General features: G+C 39.5%; 1 protein-coding gene across 1 annotated transcript; it reads right to left on the bottom strand.

Annotated features, from left to right (window-relative positions):
* Positions 1-11,382: 11,382 nt before the first annotated feature.
* On the bottom strand, positions 11,383-19,604 carry LOC108436657. Its single transcript, XM_017713278.2, has 9 exons — positions 19,549-19,604; positions 19,167-19,263; positions 16,389-16,514; positions 15,671-15,698; positions 15,489-15,523; positions 13,214-13,690; positions 12,957-12,992; positions 12,751-12,813; positions 11,383-12,647 (listed from the first exon to the last, which is right to left on the bottom strand). Exons 2-9 carry the CDS (start codon positions 19,181-19,183, stop codon positions 11,732-11,734), a joined length of 1,698 nt encoding a protein of 565 aa, XP_017568767.1. The 5' UTR covers positions 19,184-19,263; positions 19,549-19,604; the 3' UTR covers positions 11,383-11,731.
* Positions 19,605-20,580: the final 976 nt, after the last annotated feature.

Raw genomic sequence — 20,580 nt, 5'->3', positions numbered from 1 at the left:
ACTGATTACCTTCTGGACACAGCGTGTCCTAATATTTATGACCGAGACGCATTTGGTCACAGACAGAGAGAGGAATCCTGGATCGATGAGCCGTCATGTTGGATTTCAATTGGATTTAAACAAACAAATGTAAAAGCACCAGGTGGTGGTAGAACTCTGGTTCTGACATGCATTACACATTCCTGTCATCATATACGGTACATGCTTGTCTCCAAGTCACATGCGATTACTAAAATGATCAAAACATAAGTCGTAACACTAATCACAGCAAATCAATAGATAAGCGGAACCAAGAAAAAATAGATGAGTAACATAGTGAATATTAAAAGATAGACAGGACAGGTGCTCATGTTTATTAGTACTTACATTTGACAAAAATCAAATCCAAATCATTAAACTTAATAACTTTCAATTCCAAACCAGGTATTACCACTGTACCTCTCAGATCCCCAAAGCTCAGGCTGTATAAACATGATGCAAAAGAAACTGACACCACGTTAGATCTGTTCTTTGTAAGTTATAGATCTGCTGATATAAAGTATAAGGTATAATGACATACACAAGCTAAAATTCAAGCCAGGTTGATGTTAGCTACAGGTAAAGATATTAGCTAAGGGTATAGATACAGTGTATAAGTGTTTAAGTTGCTCTGTACTGGCTTTCAGAGTTTTATCATTTTATTGAGAGCTATAACAGTAAATATAAGTTACTCTCCAAAATGCTCAACTCAAAGTTAAAACGGTACAATGACAAGATTGAGAACAAAAGAATGAAGCCAATTTGTTAGAAAGTTTGCGAAGAAATATATAACATACAGGTTTATGCACTTTGTTACATTCCAGTGCTTTTTAGTTACTTGAACACAAATTCTTGTTTGTGAATGCAGACCATGCCTTGGTAAATGAGATCATGAGAGGAGGGGAACTCCCCCATATATTAAAGATCAAGTACAGGCATGGACAGGGCGAGGGAGAAAGGGGAGGAGGTGGGGTGCGAAATTTCATCACAAGTAAGAGGAGTGAAGGACTGGTATTTATAGGAAGCCGGAATTGATAAGGAGGAGTTTCAGGCATGGTCTTTGCTCAAATTTCCATTATGTCGTCACTCAATTTCTTTTAACTTCCTATTCAAAATTCAATTAACTCTAAATTCAATTACCTCAAATTCTCTCTGAACACTTTTTTTAAAGTTAAAAGAACATTTTTACAGTGCAGCAGCTAGATAACTTTATGCCCTATGCTGTTCGTAAAGTGTTGTTTTTTGTCTTTGATCTTGTCATACGATAGTCCAGCCAATCCAGACCTACTTTGTACTGTAAAGAAAAATTACTTAGCAGTTCACTTTTGCCTGGTTATGTTTCAAATAGTCAGCCTAGTTTTCAAACTCTCTCAGCCACTGTAGCATTTGTAGTTAGACGCTCTAACTACAGCGCTCTAGAATTTCCAGGTTTCTCCGGTATGTCTTGTTTCCTTTCAACAGATGTTCATTGATTTTCTTCCATGCCTGCATCTCTGAGCGCCACAGAGCTGATCTGCAGCGCATGAGCTGAGATGCTTCACTTGTCTCACCTTTAGCCAGACTCCAGCCTTCTTTGAAGATGAATGCAATATCCACTCCAATGTATATAGCAGTTATTGCGATAGACCCATATCTGACTGCTTTTGACATTGCCAGTTTAGGGTTCTTAGCCAGCAGCCTGATGTCAGGCTGGCCAGTTGCTACTTCCTCACTATTGAGAGCTTGCATAGCCATACCTGCATCAATGAAGTCTCTAGTGGATTTTGATATACTTTTTCCGGCACTTACCATTTGAGTTGCAGCAAGGTTAATATTACCCTCATCCACATGGGGTACAGGACGCTTGCTGCTAGCTGCCTGCTCTAGACAATCTATAATCTTCTGCACATCCTCCATAAAATTCTTAAAGATGTTGTTGGCTTTTTTGCCTTGATGATTGTTGACTGCATATTCAGTGATGCCTGTGATTAAGCTAATGACTTTGCTGATGGTCCACATCCCAGCCCCGGAGGCTGTGAGGACCAGGGACACTCCTGCAGTGACAGGAGCAAGAACCAGGGAAGTGATGGTTAAGACACTTCCTATAGCGCTCAGTGAACTACCCGCCACAGTGGAGATGCTCGACCCCATCTTCATTTTATCCAGCTCGACTGCAGTCTTCTCTAAATCTAACAGGAACTGGTCCATCCTGGGCTGACATTCCCTGTATGTGTCAATGAAGTGCTGAGCTTTCTCATGAAATAAGAATGACATCCTGAATGACTCGTCCATTCTGAAAGAAAGGAGTTCAATTCTGAATTGTTGTTGTGTGGATAAAGCAAAAGCATCCAACTGGACCAGAACTTCACAGACTCTTTAAATGTAAAAAGGGAGTTTTTAAACTTGTGAAATGATCTTACCTGATTTCGTTCAGTTGGCTGAAGTCGTCAATCATAGACTCCCTCATATTGAAACTGAGCTTCAGTGAAGGATTCCTGTTATACCACATCACATGAATCAGAAATAGATTAGAAGTTGAATATTATTTTATAGAAAAATTGAATTTTCTTGATTGTGGATAAAATAGAAAATAACTTTTCTGAATTTCTCTCCTGGCCCAATTATGTGACAAAATCTAACACGATAACACACAGATATGCAGATTAAAAAAGAAGCTTTCTGGGATTTATACCCCTGAAAACTTTTTGAATCCACTGATCTAACAGTGTTTAATGTGACTATTAAAATTATGCCTTTGGTCTGCTTTATAAAGATCAAACCCTCTATGATAATATGCCTATGGGATTCTAGTAGTCTTCTAGGGGGGGGGGGGGGGGAGCAGCATTGCTCTGTCTTATAAGAGTCCGAGTGCTAAACTGACCTGCCTGCAGCCCAGACCGGTCACCACTGATAACATTTGGTGCATTATGAAATGAAAACTATGACAAATGAGACCCTGAAACTGCTGAGCAGCTGAAATCCTTTAACAAACAAGAACAGGAAAGCAGTTCACTTTCAGAACTACAGCAGCGTCTCCTCAGTTCCCAAACACTTACAGAGTGCTGTTAAAAGAAGAGGTGATTAAACCCGTCCCAACTTTTTTTGAATGAGGTGTTGGCATCAAATTTAAAATGGGCACATATATTTTTTTAAAATTACATTTCTCAGTTTCAACTTTTGATATGCTGTCTTTGTAGAATTTTTACAGATTACATTTCTTTGTATTATTATAGAGTACAGCTCTGTAAATCAAACATTCTGTAAAATTTATGTGACAGTTGCAGGATTCCACCTTATCTGATCAGATCAGAGTGGGAAAAGGTGCCTGTCGCGCATGTGACTGAACATTCCTATCAGAGGTCTCCTTCTCCTGAATATCGACTCAGATCACCTGTGTTCTCGATCACATGACTAATTTAGACTAGTGTTTCAGCCTGGGCTTTAGCGCAGTTCATTGTAAATTATTGCCTCTGTTTCTATCCCTTTTTGGATTGATGGCCATTCTGACATGATTGTGTTTGTTGTATTCCTAAGCCTTCTGGAACTGACCCCTACCTGTTCTTTGACGACGACCTTGGATTCTGTTGTTATCAGTAAAGCCTCTTCTGGTTTTTATATCTGTGAGCGTCTGACTTTGTTACAGTTACAGTGCTTTAAAAATATTTTTGTCCTCCAGATTTTTTCATATTTGTCACATTCATTTGTAAATATGCAAAATAAGCGCAAAACAGTTCATCCTCTTATCAAAAGAACTACTCCACCACCAATGACCCTGTGTGAAAAAGTGTTTAAATTAACCAACCAATGAAAAATTAAGCAACTTCAGTTCAAAATTGGGATTAATTGACACATCCAGGCTTGTTTACTGCCAGCCCTGTTAAACCTAATCATCACTGAAATAAAATCTTTGCAGCAATGTGAAGTACACAAGGTCTCATAAAGGAACACACTATGCCACAACCACAATAAATTCTACAACAAGAAACAAAGTTATTTAATTGAAGCAATTTGCACTATAAAACTGTGGTGACAAGCAACTGAACTAGATTTATTCAACAAATTCTGTGAATGATACGACTGTTCATCCAAGGTGTTCATTTAATTTGAATAAAACTAGTTAATTTACTTGTTACCACATGAAATCATTTTCTTGGGTTGAGCAAGGGCTTAGGAAGCCATCTCTCTGAGCTCTGAGCCACTGTGAAAGTTCTCTTCTCCAAATGGGGAAAACTTAGAATCATTCCAGAAGTAGCCCTACCAAAACCTACCAAAGTTCTTTAAAAATTTAAAAATTTATGATGAAAACTCATTCACACACACACACACACACACACACACACACACACACACACACACACACACACACGCACACACGCACAATAAATAAATAAAGCAAGCCCAAACAAATGTCTAAGGAGCTGCAGGCTTTGCATTGCCTCAGAGGTCATAGCTCATGATTCCACCATTAGAAAGAGGCTGAGTGAGAAATGTTAACCATGGGAGGAGCTACATGATGAAAACACTGCTAACCAAGAGGAACAGACAAGCTCATTTCATATTTGCCAAAAAAACAACTTGACGCCTCCCAAGCCTTTTGGAATAATGTTCTGTGAACTGGTGATTAGGAGAACTCGTGGAAGACGGGGGTCCTGTGACATCTGTTATAAAACTAACACAGAAATCCACTTTAAGAACATCATACCAACAATCAAACGTGGTGGTGGTAGTGTGAAGGTGTGAGGATGCTTTGCAGCTTCAGTGTCCATCCATCCATTTTCTAAGCCACTTCTCTGTCAGGGTCGCGGTGGGGTGCTGGAGCCTATCCCAGCAGTCTTCGGGCAGAAGGCAGGACACACCCTGGACAGGTCGCCAGTCCATCGCAGGGCAGACAGACAGACACACACACACAGACAGTCACTCACACCCAGGGGCAACCTAGCATGTCCAATTGGCCTAACTGCATGTCTTTGGACTGTGGGAGGAAACTGGAGAACCTGGGAGAAACTCACGCAGACACGGGGAGAACATGCAAACTCCACACAGAGAGGACCGCCCAGCCGGGGAATCGAACCCAGGCCCTCCTCACTGTGAGGCGACAGCGCTACCCACCACGCCACCGTGCCGCCCAGCTTCAGTGTGACTTGACATAAAAGACAGAACCATGAATTCTGCTCTCTATAAGAACATTTTGCAGGAATATGTCCAGTTAACAGTCTGCAAGCTGCAGCTCATTACTGAAGTGGGTTATGAAGTAAGACAACAATCTGAATCACAAGAGCACAAGCAAAAGCCCACGTCTGAATGGCTCAAAAGAAAAGTAAGAAAAGAAAATGAGGGTTTTTGGAGTGGCTGGTCAAAGTCTTCACATTCAGCTCATGACTGAAAGTCCTTCAGTGTGGCTAAAGTAAAGCAGTTCTGCAATGATTGAGCTACAATTCCTGCACAACATTGTGAAAGACTGATCTCCAGTTGTATGAAAGTGTTTGGCTGCAGTTTTTGCTGCTAAATGTGGCACAAACAGTCACAGACGTTTAGATTATTTATTAACACGGGTTACAGATGTAAAAATCTAAGATTTTCCTTCAATAAATGAAATGATCATGTGTTCCTGTTGTTGTCCTTATGGAGGATTTCGTATAAGGATCTAGAACAATTTAGTGTATTAAACATGCAAGAAAAGAGAAGAAATCTGAAGACAGCAAACACTTTTATGGCACTGTATGACGTTTTTGTATTTGTGTTATCAACAAAATTGGCTGCTGTCCCAGTTTATTTCCTGTAACTGTGCATTGGTTTGTGTATTGTAGAGTTTTCAGGTAGTTTTCTACAGGGTTGGAAAAACAGTCTTGAGAAGTCCACCTCATGGCACAGCAGCTTTGTGTTTATTACCTGGACTTTAAGCCACTTAACACAGTTTGATCAGAACCAGAATCAGAATCAAGCTTTATTGGCCAGGTCTGCTATGCATTCGAGGAATTTGGTTTTGGTTACAGGAGCTCACAGTGCACAGTATCAGACAGACATTCATAGAGAATAAGAACAAATCTAAAATATAATCAAATAAAACCTGCATTCCTACCATCACACACACACACACCCCGGTGGTGGACAGTAACTGAGTAACTGAGTAAATGTAATTTAGTTTCTGTACTTTAGTATTTTTTGGTGTATCTGTACTGAAGTTTCTCCATTTCTGGACTTTTTCCTTTCACTCCACTACATTTCAGAGTCTAATATCCGACTTTTTCCTCCTACATTTTGAGGAATCTGTCGTGAGGTCATAGTTCTTTATACACTGATGTGGGCTAATAAAATGCTGTTTTATTTACAGCAGAGAAACAGTCCTACTGTAACTGCTGAAATCATGTGACGCTGCCCTCTAAAGGCAGACATAGGCGGTGCTTGTAAATCACTCATTCATTCAGCTGAACCGACAACACTGCCACGCACAGGAAAGCTCCACCTAACCCTGTTTTCCATGAACAGGGTGTATCCATGGTGAGTTTCAAAGTGGGAATTCCATTACGATGAACATATTCACTGGCCCATATTTATCAAACACATGGGAGAGAAAGAAATGGCACAATTTAGTGTTAATACATTTTGGACAAAAAAAACGTAAGACACTCAAGCACTGATGTCCACAACATTGTGTGAACACTGTTATGCCTACCTTATAACTTCACTATCCATTAAGAAGGCTGAAGTGAGATGAAGTGTATGCTGTATTAGATAATACAGATAATGTTTTCATTTGAGGGCAGTCAAAAATAACAAGCTGTGATATGTGCAATTCGCAATATGTGTCAAAAGTGTCTAAAACTTCAAGAGGATCATATCTTGGCTCTGGTTTTCTGATAATATTTCACAAAGGCCTCCAGTGTTCACCAGGGCTAGTCTCAGAGTCAGGTTTTATTAGTTCATGTAAGTCTATTGCAGGGCAGCATGGTGGCGTGGTGGGTAGCGCTGTCGCCTCACAGCGAGGAGGGCCTGGGTTCAATTCCCCGGCCGGGCGGCCGGGGTCCTCTATGTGTGGAGATTGCATGTTCTCCCCGTGTCTGCATGGGTTTCCTCCAGGTTCCCCGGTTTCCCCCCCACAGTCCAAAGACATGCAGTCAGGCCAATTGGACAGTCTGTGTCTGTCTGTCTGCCCTGCGATGGACTGGCGACCTGTCCAGGGTGTATCCTGCCTTCCGCCTGAAGACTGCTGGGATAGGCTCCAGCATCCCCCCACGACCCTGACAGAGAAGTGGCATGGATGGATGTCTATTGCACATTTAATAGATGACAAATGTTTCTTTGCATGCTAAGATATGAGTGTGCATTGTTCTATATGGCACCAGAAATGGTTCTGCTATTGTTGCAATGTCAAGCTAAATAGAACAATTCTCTCTACTAAAGAACCTTTGAAGAACCACATTTGAGTACTTACAGGTTAAACATCTATATATACTTTAGGTTTATTGTCCAAAAAATGTTGAGCCAAAATTACTAACCTGGTTGTGGGATCCACTGGATGGACATTCAAAGTTGCTGGACACTCTGGTAGGTTCTCAGCTCAGTTCTTCATCAGATGTACACAAGCCTACTTCTCTCTGGAGCAGAAAAGAGGTTCCTCAGACCAAACACAGGTGCTCATGTGGAACTGAGGGCTATAAAGTGGCCACATTACTTTTAGCTGGACTTGACCGACCATGACATCAATCCAGTTCAGCTGCAATTAATTTCAATAAATTTCAATTTTCAAAGTGTATAGAACTTTTTTAATAGACGGTCATTAAAGCAGTGTCATGCCAGAGGCTATACTAGCCGGAAAACAGAAAACTACGTTTAAAATAAAAAAGACTGCACACTGACTGGCTGATCAGGCCAACATTCATTCAAAGAAACAATCTGTTAGTTTTCCAACTGAAGACCACGTCTCCAAAATCGATGAATTTACAATTAAATAACAAATAAAACAGCTGCAATGAATGTGCTTCTATTTTGCTTTTTTTAATTAATACCATGTTTTTCATTCCAAATTATATTACCTGCATAACATCTAGAGTTAAAAGCATATTTTATCGCATCTCTGAAATTCTTTTTCTTTCTTTTTGCTTTTCTTTAAAGCAAAATCTTTTGTTTTAACAACAGTGTATAAAGAATAAAAATAACAAAATATATAATACACAAATAAACTGAATCTGACTTTTTTGTGCAAAGCCCTTACTATGGTCAATAAAACCAAATTAGTTTTCATTTTTGTTTACAGAGACCTGGAAATAATGCAGAACCTTGAATATTTCTTCTTCATTTCTCTTTGTCTTGACTTTTCTTTGTTTTAATGTTTGCAAAATTCTAAAAAATTTTGTCATTTTTTCATATTTAAATGAACTTTCATGTTTAAATGAAAGAAATCACAGATTTCCAATATGGTTTCTTTTGGACCCCAATGTATCTGAAAATATTTCAAATATGATGTATTAGCAATCATACAAAGTAGTAACGCTGAGGTCACTGGGGGGACCTGAACACAGAAGATCAAATGAAAAGGACTCATGAGATGTGGGGGAGTGCACTCAGTGAGATCTTGGAGCTCATCTTGGATCTGGTGCAGACATGTATTAACTCAACATAAGACAGAAAGGAGAGTCATGCACATTTATATTTTCTATTCACTTTATTAGAAACCCCCACCCTTTGCTTCCATTCACTGCCCACCTAGCTTATAGGCCCATTACAAAGCCGTAGATTAGCCTATTCCTCTAGATTCCATCTGAGCTTTGTTGACCAATATTATTTTTTCTTTATTTTTGTTAAGTTTTGTTGAGGTAGAAATACATTAGTCAAAAAAATCAAATTTAATGTCTTTATTTTACAATCAAATTTAAAGTTGTTGTAAAAGTTTTGTTCATTCTAAAGTAAAATATGTTGAACTTTTCTTTAAAGAATGCAATACACAAAGATAAAAACACACAGAGGAACCAGAAAAACAATCTGATTTGTATTTATTTTTTTATTAATTTAATTTTCATATGTTAAAGTAAAAACCAACGTAGAAAATCTTTCAAATTTTCAGTTTTGCTCATTTTTCCAGGGTGCCAGTAATTCCAGGAAGGCCCTGTTATCAAGGACTATTGAGCACAATGGCAGGAGAAAGAGCAGCATAAAACATTACAGCGCATTAAGGCGTGTCCTGGACGTACAGATATAGATGAATGTGAAGTCTTTGCTCTCTGAAGTCCAGCACAAAGTATATATACACACTAATGTATCTCTGGTCAAGCTTGAGTTAGACAGTTAATCGGTTTTCCCAGAGTGTAAATTCTACTGAATTAGTTCAAGTTGCAGTCCTACAGAAAAAAAAATACAATGAATGATTTAGACCTTCAATAATTACAATAATTATATCATGACATAGGGCGGCACGGTGGCGTGGTGGGGAGCGCTGTCGCCTCACAGCGAGGGGAGCCTGGGTTTGATTCCCCAGCCGGGTGACCGGGGTCCTCTATGTGTGGAGTCTGCATGTTCTCCCCGTGTCTGCGTGGGTTTCCTCCCACAGTCCAAAGACATGCAGTCAGGTTGATTGGACGTGTTAAATTGCCCCTAGTTGTGAGTGACTGTCTGTGTCTGTCTGCCCTGTGATGGACTGGCGACCTGTCCAGGGTGTATCCTGCCTTCTGCCCGATGACTGCTGGGATAGGCTCCGGCACCCCCCCACCCCCGCGACCCTGACGGAGAAGCGGCTTGGAAAATGGATGGATATTATGACATATTTCAACCCAAGACATCAAATATTTAACAGAGTAATAATAATAATCATCATCATTTACAGGGTAATTTCTATTGAGAAGTGTCTGTCCTTAAAAAAAAACCTTAACCTTAGTTTTAACCAATTATCTGCCTATACTGATTGAATTCTGATATCATTGTGCATCCCTAACATTCTACTATGATTAAGATCCCCATAGTTCTGTTAGTGTAAATATGATGCAAACGTAATTGAAAATATGGTAGAAAATGTAACTGTATAAAGTATTCTTATTTTTTTCAGAAGGTAAAAAAAGTACATTTGATGTGAATTTGATGAGAAGATGTAAACAATATCAAGTATAGATATATTACTTAATCACAGTCATATACAAAAGTTTGAAAAGCCCTGGCCAAATTATGCATATTGATTTTCTGCAATCCCCTTTCCAAAACACTTGGGACATTGTGCAAAATGTCCATACAGACAGAATGCAATGATGTGCAAATCATTTAAACCCTTTTCCTTCATTAAAAATACTACAAAGACAACATATCAAGTGTTGAAAGTGAAAAGTTTTTGAAAAACATGTGCCCATGTTTAATTTGATGCCAACAACAAGTTCCAAAAAAGCTGGGACAGGGGCCTGTTTACCACTGTGTTTCATCACCTCGTCTTTTAACAACACTCTAAGTGTTTTGGAACTGAGGAGATTTTTCCTGTTTTTGATTGCTACAGGATTTGACCTGCTCATCAGTTCGGGATCTTCTTTGTCACATTTTTCATTTCATAGAGTGCCAAATGTTTTGAGTTGTGACAGGTCTGGACTGCAGGCAGGCCAGTTTAGCACCCAGATTCTTTCACTATGGAGCAGTGCCGTTGTAATACATGCAGAATGTGGTTTGGCGTAGTTTTACTAAAATAATCCAGGCATACCTTGAAAAAGACATTGTGAATGGCAGCTTATGTTGCTCCAAGACCTGTATATAACGTTCAGCATTAATGATGCCTTCACAGATGTGCATTAATGTAAACCATCACAGCTGCTGTTTTTTTAACTGCACAAGGAAAATAGGCTGCATGGTCCCTCTCTTCTTCAGCCTGGAAGACGCAGCATCCAAGATTGCAAAAAAGAATTTTAGATTCTGATTTGTCGGACCACAAGAAACTTCGCCTCTATCCATCTTACATGAGCTAAGGCCCAGAAAAGGTGGCAGTGTTTCTGGATCCTGTTTTATATGGTTTCTTTTTTGATGGTAGAGTGTTAATCTGCAGTTGGTGTTTCTGCGCCCATGCAGTGATTTGCACTATATAATCATGTCTGTTTTTAATGCAATACCATCTGAGGCCTGAAGATCATGGCCATCCAGTTTTAGTTTTCAGCCTTGTCTCTTGCATACAAAGATTTCTTGAGATTCTCTGAATCTTTTAAATGTACCTACTTTGTTGAAAGGCGTTGCGAGCAACAATTTCAAAAAGGACATGCATCAATGTTTCTTAAAAAACAATAAAATTTCTCAGGTTCAAGATTTGATTTGATTTGTTGTCTTTGTACAGTTTTAATCAATATATTGTTTTCTGTTTCTATTTACATTTTGCATTAAATAAATAGAACATTTAGCATTTTTCTGTACATTTTAGTATTAGCCTGTTTAATGTGTTGGACTGAAGTAAAACATAAAATGTGATTTGCACAATTCTCATTTTATGTTTTAATTCCAGAATGCAAAATTCTAATTGTGCAGGAGAGGTGCCTACATGTTTCACAAACCTTCTCTGTTACAGTGCCACACACAGTGTGACCCATGTACACTTCTATAACATATATTTTCATCTCCATGTAAAACCTGGCATTCGATAAGGATGTTGTGAATTAGAAATTCAATCTTTACAAATCACACTAATTGATGGACCTTGGCTTTCATATTTGCTCTGGACAATCTAAGACCTTTCATAAACCGTTAGCCACTTTGATCCAGTATCTTTGATCCAGTTTTCCTTTTAATGGTAAAATGGCTGGTCTAGAATTTCCACGTTCCTCTCGATTGTCTCTTTACCTTTGCACAGAGAATCATGGATCTTTTCCCACGCCTCCGTCTCGGAGCGCCACAGAGCGGATCTGGAGAAGATGAGCTCAGATGCTTTGCTTTTTTTCCCTTTGTCCAGGTTCTTACATTCATCATAGATGGTTTTAAGATCGATACCAATAAACAGAACATTCATAGCAACAGTCCCAACTCTGACTACTTTTGAGATGACTTGAGAAGAAAGCTTCACTATGTCTCCAATGGGGATTTTTTGGGCTACTCTAGCTTCTTTAAGTCCCATACAGACTAAACTTTTACCTGTCCGTACACTGTTCATAGCATTCAAAGCCTGTCCCTTCTGGACCATGTCTTTAACGCCTTTGACCGATGCCCCAGTCGTAACTATTACTTCCACAGCCCCAAATAGTATATTACCCTCATCCACATGTGGTGCAGGACGCTGACTTCTGCCTGTCTGATCTAGACAATCAAGGACCTTATCCACATCCTCCTTAAAACTCTCAAAGATGTTGTTGGCCTTTTTCCCGTGCTTCTTCTTCTTAGCCATTTTATTGATGCTTGTGACTACTCTAGCAGCTCCACTTAAGACCCCCAGTCCAATCCCAGTGAATGTAAGAGCCAGGGATAATCCTCCACTGACAGGGACAAGAGCCAGGCCTGTGATGGACAAGGCACCTCCTGCAACACCTACTGAAGTTCCAGTCACAGTGGAAATCCTGGACCCCGTCTCCAGTTTATTCAACTTATCCTCAGTCACCTTTAGATCCGATAGGAACCGACTCATTCTAGTGCGACATTCAGTGTATATGTCGAGGAATTCCTGGGCTTTCCCATTAAACAAGAATGTCATCCTGAATGACTCATCCATTCTGAAAGAAGGGAAATGGGTTCATAACTGAGGCTAAGGAGGACACAATGTCCAAATCAAAATTATTCAACACTAATGATGACTAATCATGATAATGTTCTTACCTGATTTTGCTCAGCTGGCTCAAGTGGTCACTCGTGAATGTCCTGGTCCCAGTCATATTTAGCCTGAACCACAACGAAGGGTTGCAGATTTTCCACATGCAATGAATTCAGAAAGTTTAGCTTAAGCATGGACATGTTCTTTTTTATATAAAGTTGGAAAATGACTCTGTATCCCGTAAAATTACACTTGGATTGATCATACTTACGTCTGAATGTCTATAACCTGCAATCGACTCTTGTATCTGCAGAGACGCAAAAACTGTTATTTTTTATTTCTATATTTTCCCTCTTTCCTTTAAACACTACACACATGTAGTGCTTCAGTTCTGCCCTTCAAACTGAAGCTTTGTCTAAACAAAGACTCATGATCTGAAGCCACGTCGAAGGTTTCTAGGAGAGTTTTACTCCTTATGAAGCTGTAATAGCTGTAATATATATGGTATAAATGAATGAATTCGCTCACCTCATTCTCTCACAGAGCTGCTGCGTGACTGTTTTGTATTGTTCCAGCTGGAGGCCCAGAACCTCCACATTGTCAAGCCTAGGCAGGAAGAAAGCCTTCTCATCCCTTTTGAAAAGTACGAGCCATGGAGAAACAGCTCTGGCAGTGGAGATCACAGAATATACTTTAGCGCTCGCTCCCTTCAGCTGAAAGATCTCCTCCGTGAAAACGGACAGCGAAGTCACCGCGAGCCTTTCCATTGCGTCTAGGAAGGGCTGAAGTTTCTCAAGCCCCTCCAGAGTGTTCTTCACAACTGCCCCCAGCTCCTTCTCCCTTTTGCAACGGCCATCTGCACAGCTTTTGATGCTACTCATCTTCCTTATCTCAGATGTTCGCTGATCAGTCCATTCTTTTTCCATGTCACAGAAGTCACGCACTGTTTTGATGTACGTGACCGTGTCCAAGACATATTGCTGCAGTTGTTCTTCTGACTGTCGTCTGTTCCAAAAAAGGAATAAATAATGAGAATTTTTTTAAGAAGCCAAACTGATTACCCTGAGATGTTAATTTCATAATGTTTACACCTGAGTTCTGGCAGCACATCATGCCTCTCAATGGCAGGTGGTGGTGGTGAGAGGTGGAAGTAAAATATGATATTCGTGATTAATTTCATTTTTGTTGGCCCACAGATGCACAGTGAGGTAATAAAATTGGAAGACATTTAAGAGGCGGGGCAAAACTTAATCGGAAGATGACAAGAAAACAAGAATTAATCTTTTAAATGGCATATGGTGAATCATATGTGAAGCAGAGGGGAACACTCAGGGTGCACTAGGCCTTCAGAGAGGACCTAATGATTTCTGGAAACTGAAAAAATGCATGTCCAAATTTTTAGTTCATTTTTATTCAATAGAATCATGTTTGTGTTCAAACCCTACTGGTATTAAACCAGTACTCTGTATTGTATTGTATTTCTCTGAGGTTTCTAGGTAAACATAGCTGAGCACTCCTTTTAGATAGGACTTCAGGAGCTGAAGAGAAGGACTAACGTATTAGATTAACTATCAGCATAAATACAAAGTGACAAACGAATCAACCAATTACATTTTGGTTTCTAACATGTTGGGTGAAAAAAAATCACTGTAGGCCTTCCGGAAGACCTAGATACATCATAAGTGGGTTGTTAGACATGGAAAACAAGGGCAGCTCTATAGTCACTGTGAAACGGCCACAGAATATAATATATGCTGTTTCAAGTATGGAATATCTTTTACAATCTTCAGAAATCTAAAGCTGCCAAAAAAATAATGTGAATCACCATTAACTTTGCGGTGATAAACCTCTAGATTTCCAGAGAGACCCTAGCATAACAAATTTTGACATTTGTGTCTAATTAGGACACATCTGATCAGCAATAATACTCAAATTCAAATGATGCCCCACTTGCATTAGGGGGCCCAAGGTGTACCAGGAAAACATGAAGTACTCTTGTGTCATGATTGGCTCCTCCCACTCCTCCACGTGCATTTGTTTTGGTTATCAGTCCTGCGCCCTGGTTTTCTTGACTCCGGCCCTGATTCGTTTCACCTGTTTCTCACCTCTCCCTTGTCATCCCTGTGATTATTTAAGGCCTGTGTTTGCCCCTAGTTTTCGCTGGTCTCTGTTTGTCGTGCTAGTCTTTGTTTTCTCGGTATGCTTGTTTGAATTGTTTGTATGTCTTGGAGGTGTTTTTGGTTTGTGTTTTTGTGAGTGTATTTCTTCATGTCTGCCTATCGATCTCTCCGTGTTGGTTATATGAACTTGGGCTGTCATGACCATGACCCTGGATTTCCCCCTTGATAAAAGTCGCTTATCTCAGCATATGCATCCGCCTCCTCGCTACCAGCGGTTACATTTTGGGAGGAACTGAGACTCAACAGGGAAGTCCATCTTTCTCTAGTCCACCCCAGATTAAAAAGCAATAAGACAACAAGGCAGGAATGAGTAAAGAATGAAGGGTTGACTAATGAATATACAACAGGATATACAGAATAAAGAAAAAAATGAGCCTGTCATTGGATAGCCTTTCTGTATTAATGATAACCTCCACTACAGCTTCCTCATCATCACTACTTATGTGATGCACCATTTCACACCTACCTGAACAAACTAGCATGGACTGTGTTGTAGTTTATATAACTCCAGAGAGTGTGCATATCATTACCAACTGACTCTGTATTTGAAGCACTATTGTGTCCAGTATGTCTATTTGCATGCATGATGAATGTGAATGTGAAATAGAAAAAAATGCACATACCTGTTTTGTGCAATCTGTTTTAAAATCACCCTTTTCTACAATTAAAAACAAAACATGTTAATGTCCTAAACTTTCTTAAACTCTTAGAGCAGAAGAGGTTGCTAACAGTATAGTTGCTCTAAGAATAAAATGCTGCCTGAGAGCACTAATCTTTGGTGGGAAACTCTGAAAGTCTCGCTTACCTTTGGGAAAACTGGTGCAGACAGATTCCTGAGGAAAAAGACAGCAAAGGCTGTGAGTATGGGATATAATGCTTTTCTTGGGTTTTGTGTTTGAGTCGAGACAAATGATTTTTGTGACTTTAGTTTTATTTTTTTAACAATACATTTAGCATTTTACACTGTCAGACTTCTTTAGTAAAGGAAATGGTTCTATTTAGAACCGTCCTCTGCTTAATGGTTCTTTGCATGGTGTATACAGTGGATATAAAAAGTCTACACACCCCATTTAAAATGGCAGGTTTTTGTCATGTAAAAAAATCAGGCCAAGATGAATCATTTCAGATGATACTGAATCAAAGATACTGAATGGTGTCAGAAAGTCAAAGGTACTTCAACAAAGTATTAGTTTAAGGCTGTGCATTTTTATGAAACCACATTATTTTAGTTCTTTATTTTTATTTTTCCACCCTAAAAGATTTCAGTTTATTTTTCAAAGGAACTGGACAGATTATGGGCCATATTGAAGGTGGAAATAATTCTGAAATTAAATGTCTCGTTTTTTACATGACTAAAACCTGGTATTTTATCAGGGGTCTGCAGGCTTTTTATAGCCACTGTATCTACATTATAAAGAGTCTGAGAACTCTGAACAAACTCGTATATAATGGGTTTATTTGTTACTCTTTTATAATTCACAGTTAAATGAATATCAATATAAAAGAGAAAAAAAGGCACGTACTTGTTTTGTGTCCCGGTGGATGGAGAGGAGTCCAGTGATGTGGGGGTAGAAACTCTACTGGGGGTAGTGCAGCTCTCCCATTTGCCACAAGAGGCAGAGGCAGTTTTGTATGGACGTACCCATTTTCTACAGGTGAGAGTGGATCAGGTTAAACTTCTTCATAATTTAACTTGTTTATAATTTAAAGACCCCTAAACCAAAGCAGGCTGCTGAAAGTGCAGCTGGTATAAGGTCTAGGAGTACAGTCCTACCATAGATCAGTAATGATGTAGCTCACATGCAGCAGACTCTAGTCCTGGCAAACCAAGGTCCTGTAGACCTTCGCATTATGCCTCATTAAACTTACATCCCACTCATCAGCTAATTAGAGCAACCTTCTTGGCTTCAATTAAAGTCTCTGAAGAGGGAAGATGCTGAATTCTACAGAGCTGCAGGCCAGAGGGAACAGAGTTTGACACCCCTGGTTTAGCCCACTGAGAGTTGGCAGTAATGTGAGGTTTTAAACGACAGTCTAGCTCATCCTTTGGAGACCGAGGGAGTCTGAGTCCATATACCTGTAGGAGGGGATTTCACAGGCTATTAGCAAAACCTTTGAGGGTTGTTTTTTTTTTGCATTTTGCTTTATCAACCATATCTTAGTAGAGCAAAGGGGAGATGATCAGTTAGTACAGCTATGACACAAGCTATTAGATTTAAAAATCTCTAGATACGTTAATACACCCATTATAATTTACAAAATAATTAGAAATTTAATTATGAGGTCATTGAAGCATTTGATTCTTGTTGCACAAGACCATATTAAACCTATTGCCCAGTTATTGCCCTAACTCTAAACTATGGTAATAACTTAAAACCAAATTTTTAAACAATTATTTTTACAAACGGTTTTAAAGTTGATATTTTAGCATCAGCGCAGTAGTTGCAGACAATGACACGTACAGTCAAATGCTCTTTTATTAAACAGGCACTTAAACAGCAGCCAAAAATGCTCAGTCCAGTGCTACCCCAACACAAAACCGGGGAAAAGCTAACATGGGAGAACACAACACATGTGGAGGATGGACAGACTCACATACAAAGCCGACTTTCCAAGGACATAACACAAGCAAAACAAGCCACCGCTACTAGCAGCGTGGCACCGCCCGTGAGACACTTTGCATGGCTACACCACAAAGCTCTGCAGAGCAGAGATGTCATGGTAGACGCCACAGTATTTTTGTTGTTGCAAGTGGACACCTTACCTTTACTGTTGCTTAGTTTGTTCTTCATGCCAAAATGAACTGAAAAAGCTGAATTTATCTCTGATTCTGATTTTTGTGGTTTCTACCAAACACATAATTAAGTACAGTACTGTGCAAAAGCCAGAGACTATTATTATTCTACACTTTCCAGTCAAAATGGCCATAAAATACAATTTAATTTCTTATTAGATATGAAATAAACCACTAACATGAGGAGAGCCAAAAAGAAAATCAGTAGAAGTTTCACCAGAACAATGGACTGACCAGCCCAAAGTCTGTGAGGCTTCTGTTTTATACTTTCTTTTTTCCCGTAATGCTGGAAAATGATCAAATTGAAAGGTCAGATCTAGGGTGAAGCTGCTTATCAGTAGGCGTAGCCGAGGGCCTGACAGGCAGGTCATGACAGATAAGAGAGTGAAACTAACTTTGCTCTGTTGAAACACTGGGAGTTGGAGTGGTGCTCAGCTACTGTTTCTGTTCAAACTCTGTTGGTCAACTGGCATCAAGAGTTTACGGAAAATATGTAATGCAAGGAAAACCAACCTTTCACTCCACGTTCAGGAGAACATTACATTTACCGTGTAATGAATCTCTGTATATTAAAGCGAATACAGCATCTATTAACTTTTTTTCTTTTTCACTAGGCTTTTTTCTCATTAGTCGCTCAAAATCTCAAGAAAAAAGTCATTACTGTGGCCCAATGATTTGTTAATGGAAAATCAGGACCTCAAAAACCTCTTTTTTTGTATAACAGGTTAGGGAAGCATATGAGGCAAAAGAGTTTACAGCAATGATCATATGATGATTAGGAAGTTGTGCTTGTGTGCATGGACAGTCAATATATACGGTGCTAAATTAGCCACCTGACCAGCTCATAGAGTCGATACACTGTCAGCAGTCTATCCCTAGATCATACAGCTTAATCAGCATATTTATAACATATAAAGGTTTCTTTTGCAAGGGAAAATTACCACAAACACAAATTGAACATTCCGTATTGAACAGCTAAATTATGCGTGTAAGTTAAATGCAGAGCGTTTGATCACAGCTATAAGAACGTTGCCCCACAGTACAGCAGTGAAGACTGTGATCAAATCAAATCAAATCAAATTTATTTGTAGCGCTTTTTACAACGGATGTTGTCACAAAGCAGCTTTACAGAATTTCGGAAAAGACAAAGTTTCAACAGGACTGTAAGAATGTACAGAAACCCCCTGGTGGGCAAGCCAGGGGCAACAGTGGCAAGGAGAACCTCCCTCAGAGCTGAGGAAGAAACCTTGGGAGGAACCAGGCTCACCAGGGGGGACCCATCCTCCTCTGGTCAAACTACCTACAAGTGATCATATTAATAATATTAATAGCAGTAATATTGGTATTAGGAATAACTAGGAGTCTATGAGAACAGTGATGAGTGTGTGAAGTGTCCAGACTGTTATAGTCACTGGCTAATTACTTAAACCTTATTCAACCTCAATTAAACATGGAAGTAGTCATCAGCTCCACCATCAGCTTTACAAGACCCTCTTGTACTACCCACCTGGTTCTGATGTCCATTTGGGTTGTGGCTGTAGACTTCGGCACACTTTATTCTTAATGAAGTCTTTTTTCTGGATATGCCGGAATGTTTCCCAAGACTGAAAAACAAAACATATTTAAATTGGTTTCGAGTAGAATAGCTGGAACAACCACTCGTTTTTCGTTTGTTTGTTTGTCAAGTTAATGTAGCATTTGGCCTGGATCATATTGGCCACTGTACTTTCTTGGCATTTTTATGAACACTAAATATCTAAACAAATAAATGAATGATGATGATGTATAAGTATAGTAACATAAAATATAAGTAGTGTTATAGTAATTTATAAGTATAATAATTAAATAATGAGGTATGCAAGTCCTTAAAGATGTTTAAAAATGCTTACTGTAGTCACTTTGTCCAGCGTTGCTAGTAGAGATGAGTGCCTCCTCTGGATTTTCCTCCAGCGTAATAAAGAGCGCAGCACATCCCAGCTTTCAAATAGAGCAAAGAGTTTTACTTTCCTTTTTATTTCTAAAGGCAGCCGAGGTGGGCTGGATATCACTGACTTTGAGGCATCCTTAAAATGCAGCAGAGGAATGCAGCCTCTGTATCTGCTGGAAAGCTAGATAAAACTAAACTCAGATAACAGACAAGACCAAGAGAGCAACACATCATGTAGTAGAGGTGGAGCAGGAGCAAGGCCAACTATGCCCTCAATATATCGCTGTTGTCGGAAGGAAACCTCGTATCTCCAAAACGGCAACTTCACAGGGGAAGGAAAAAACATACTTTACTTCTAAGGTAAATCAGTGGAACCAGAATTGTTTCCAAAGGCCATTTCCTTTAGCCCATTCATCATAAAATTTAAATGGACATACAATTTAAATGGTAAAATGGATCTTCAGATTGTGTCAAAAACTGAAAAACATCAAAAATGGAGATGCAAGGTTTTCTCCCGACAGCAGCGATCTACAAACAAGGCTGTGGCGCAGCTGGGATGTGAAATAATTCATATAAAATTACAGCATGACTTTCTAACTGCACCTGCATCGTCTTTACTAGTTTGACGGGTTAGACTGCTGACTCTGCATCCCTCAGATCTCACCTCAGATATGCTTTTACTGCTGCTGTAGCTCAAGCAGCAGCTGCTCACTGTGAATTCTGCTGGTTTCTGTAATCACAGAAAATCTGCAAGATCTGTGTATCTCTGCTCTTCAAAGCATCAGGCTCCATTCAGCAGTTTGGTACGACTAGATTCCTGCAATTCCAGTCTAGGTGGGTTGTTTGTGAAGGTCTGAACATGAGTTTCCATCCTTTAGTTACAGCGATGTGGTTTATTTGCCACACACTGTTGAATTGAGTCCTTCCAGCAATGTGAAGCAAACTAAAAGCTTCCAATAAGCAGCACAATATGAACATTCTGGAAGAGATGAGA

Source organism: Pygocentrus nattereri, chromosome 14 (genome assembly GCF_015220715.1).
Source record: "Pygocentrus nattereri isolate fPygNat1 chromosome 14, fPygNat1.pri, whole genome shotgun sequence".
NCBI lineage: Eukaryota > Metazoa > Chordata > Actinopteri > Characiformes > Serrasalmidae > Pygocentrus > Pygocentrus nattereri.
The sequence above is the reverse complement of the archived record's forward strand: the minus strand, read 5'-3'. Positions and strand labels throughout refer to the sequence as shown.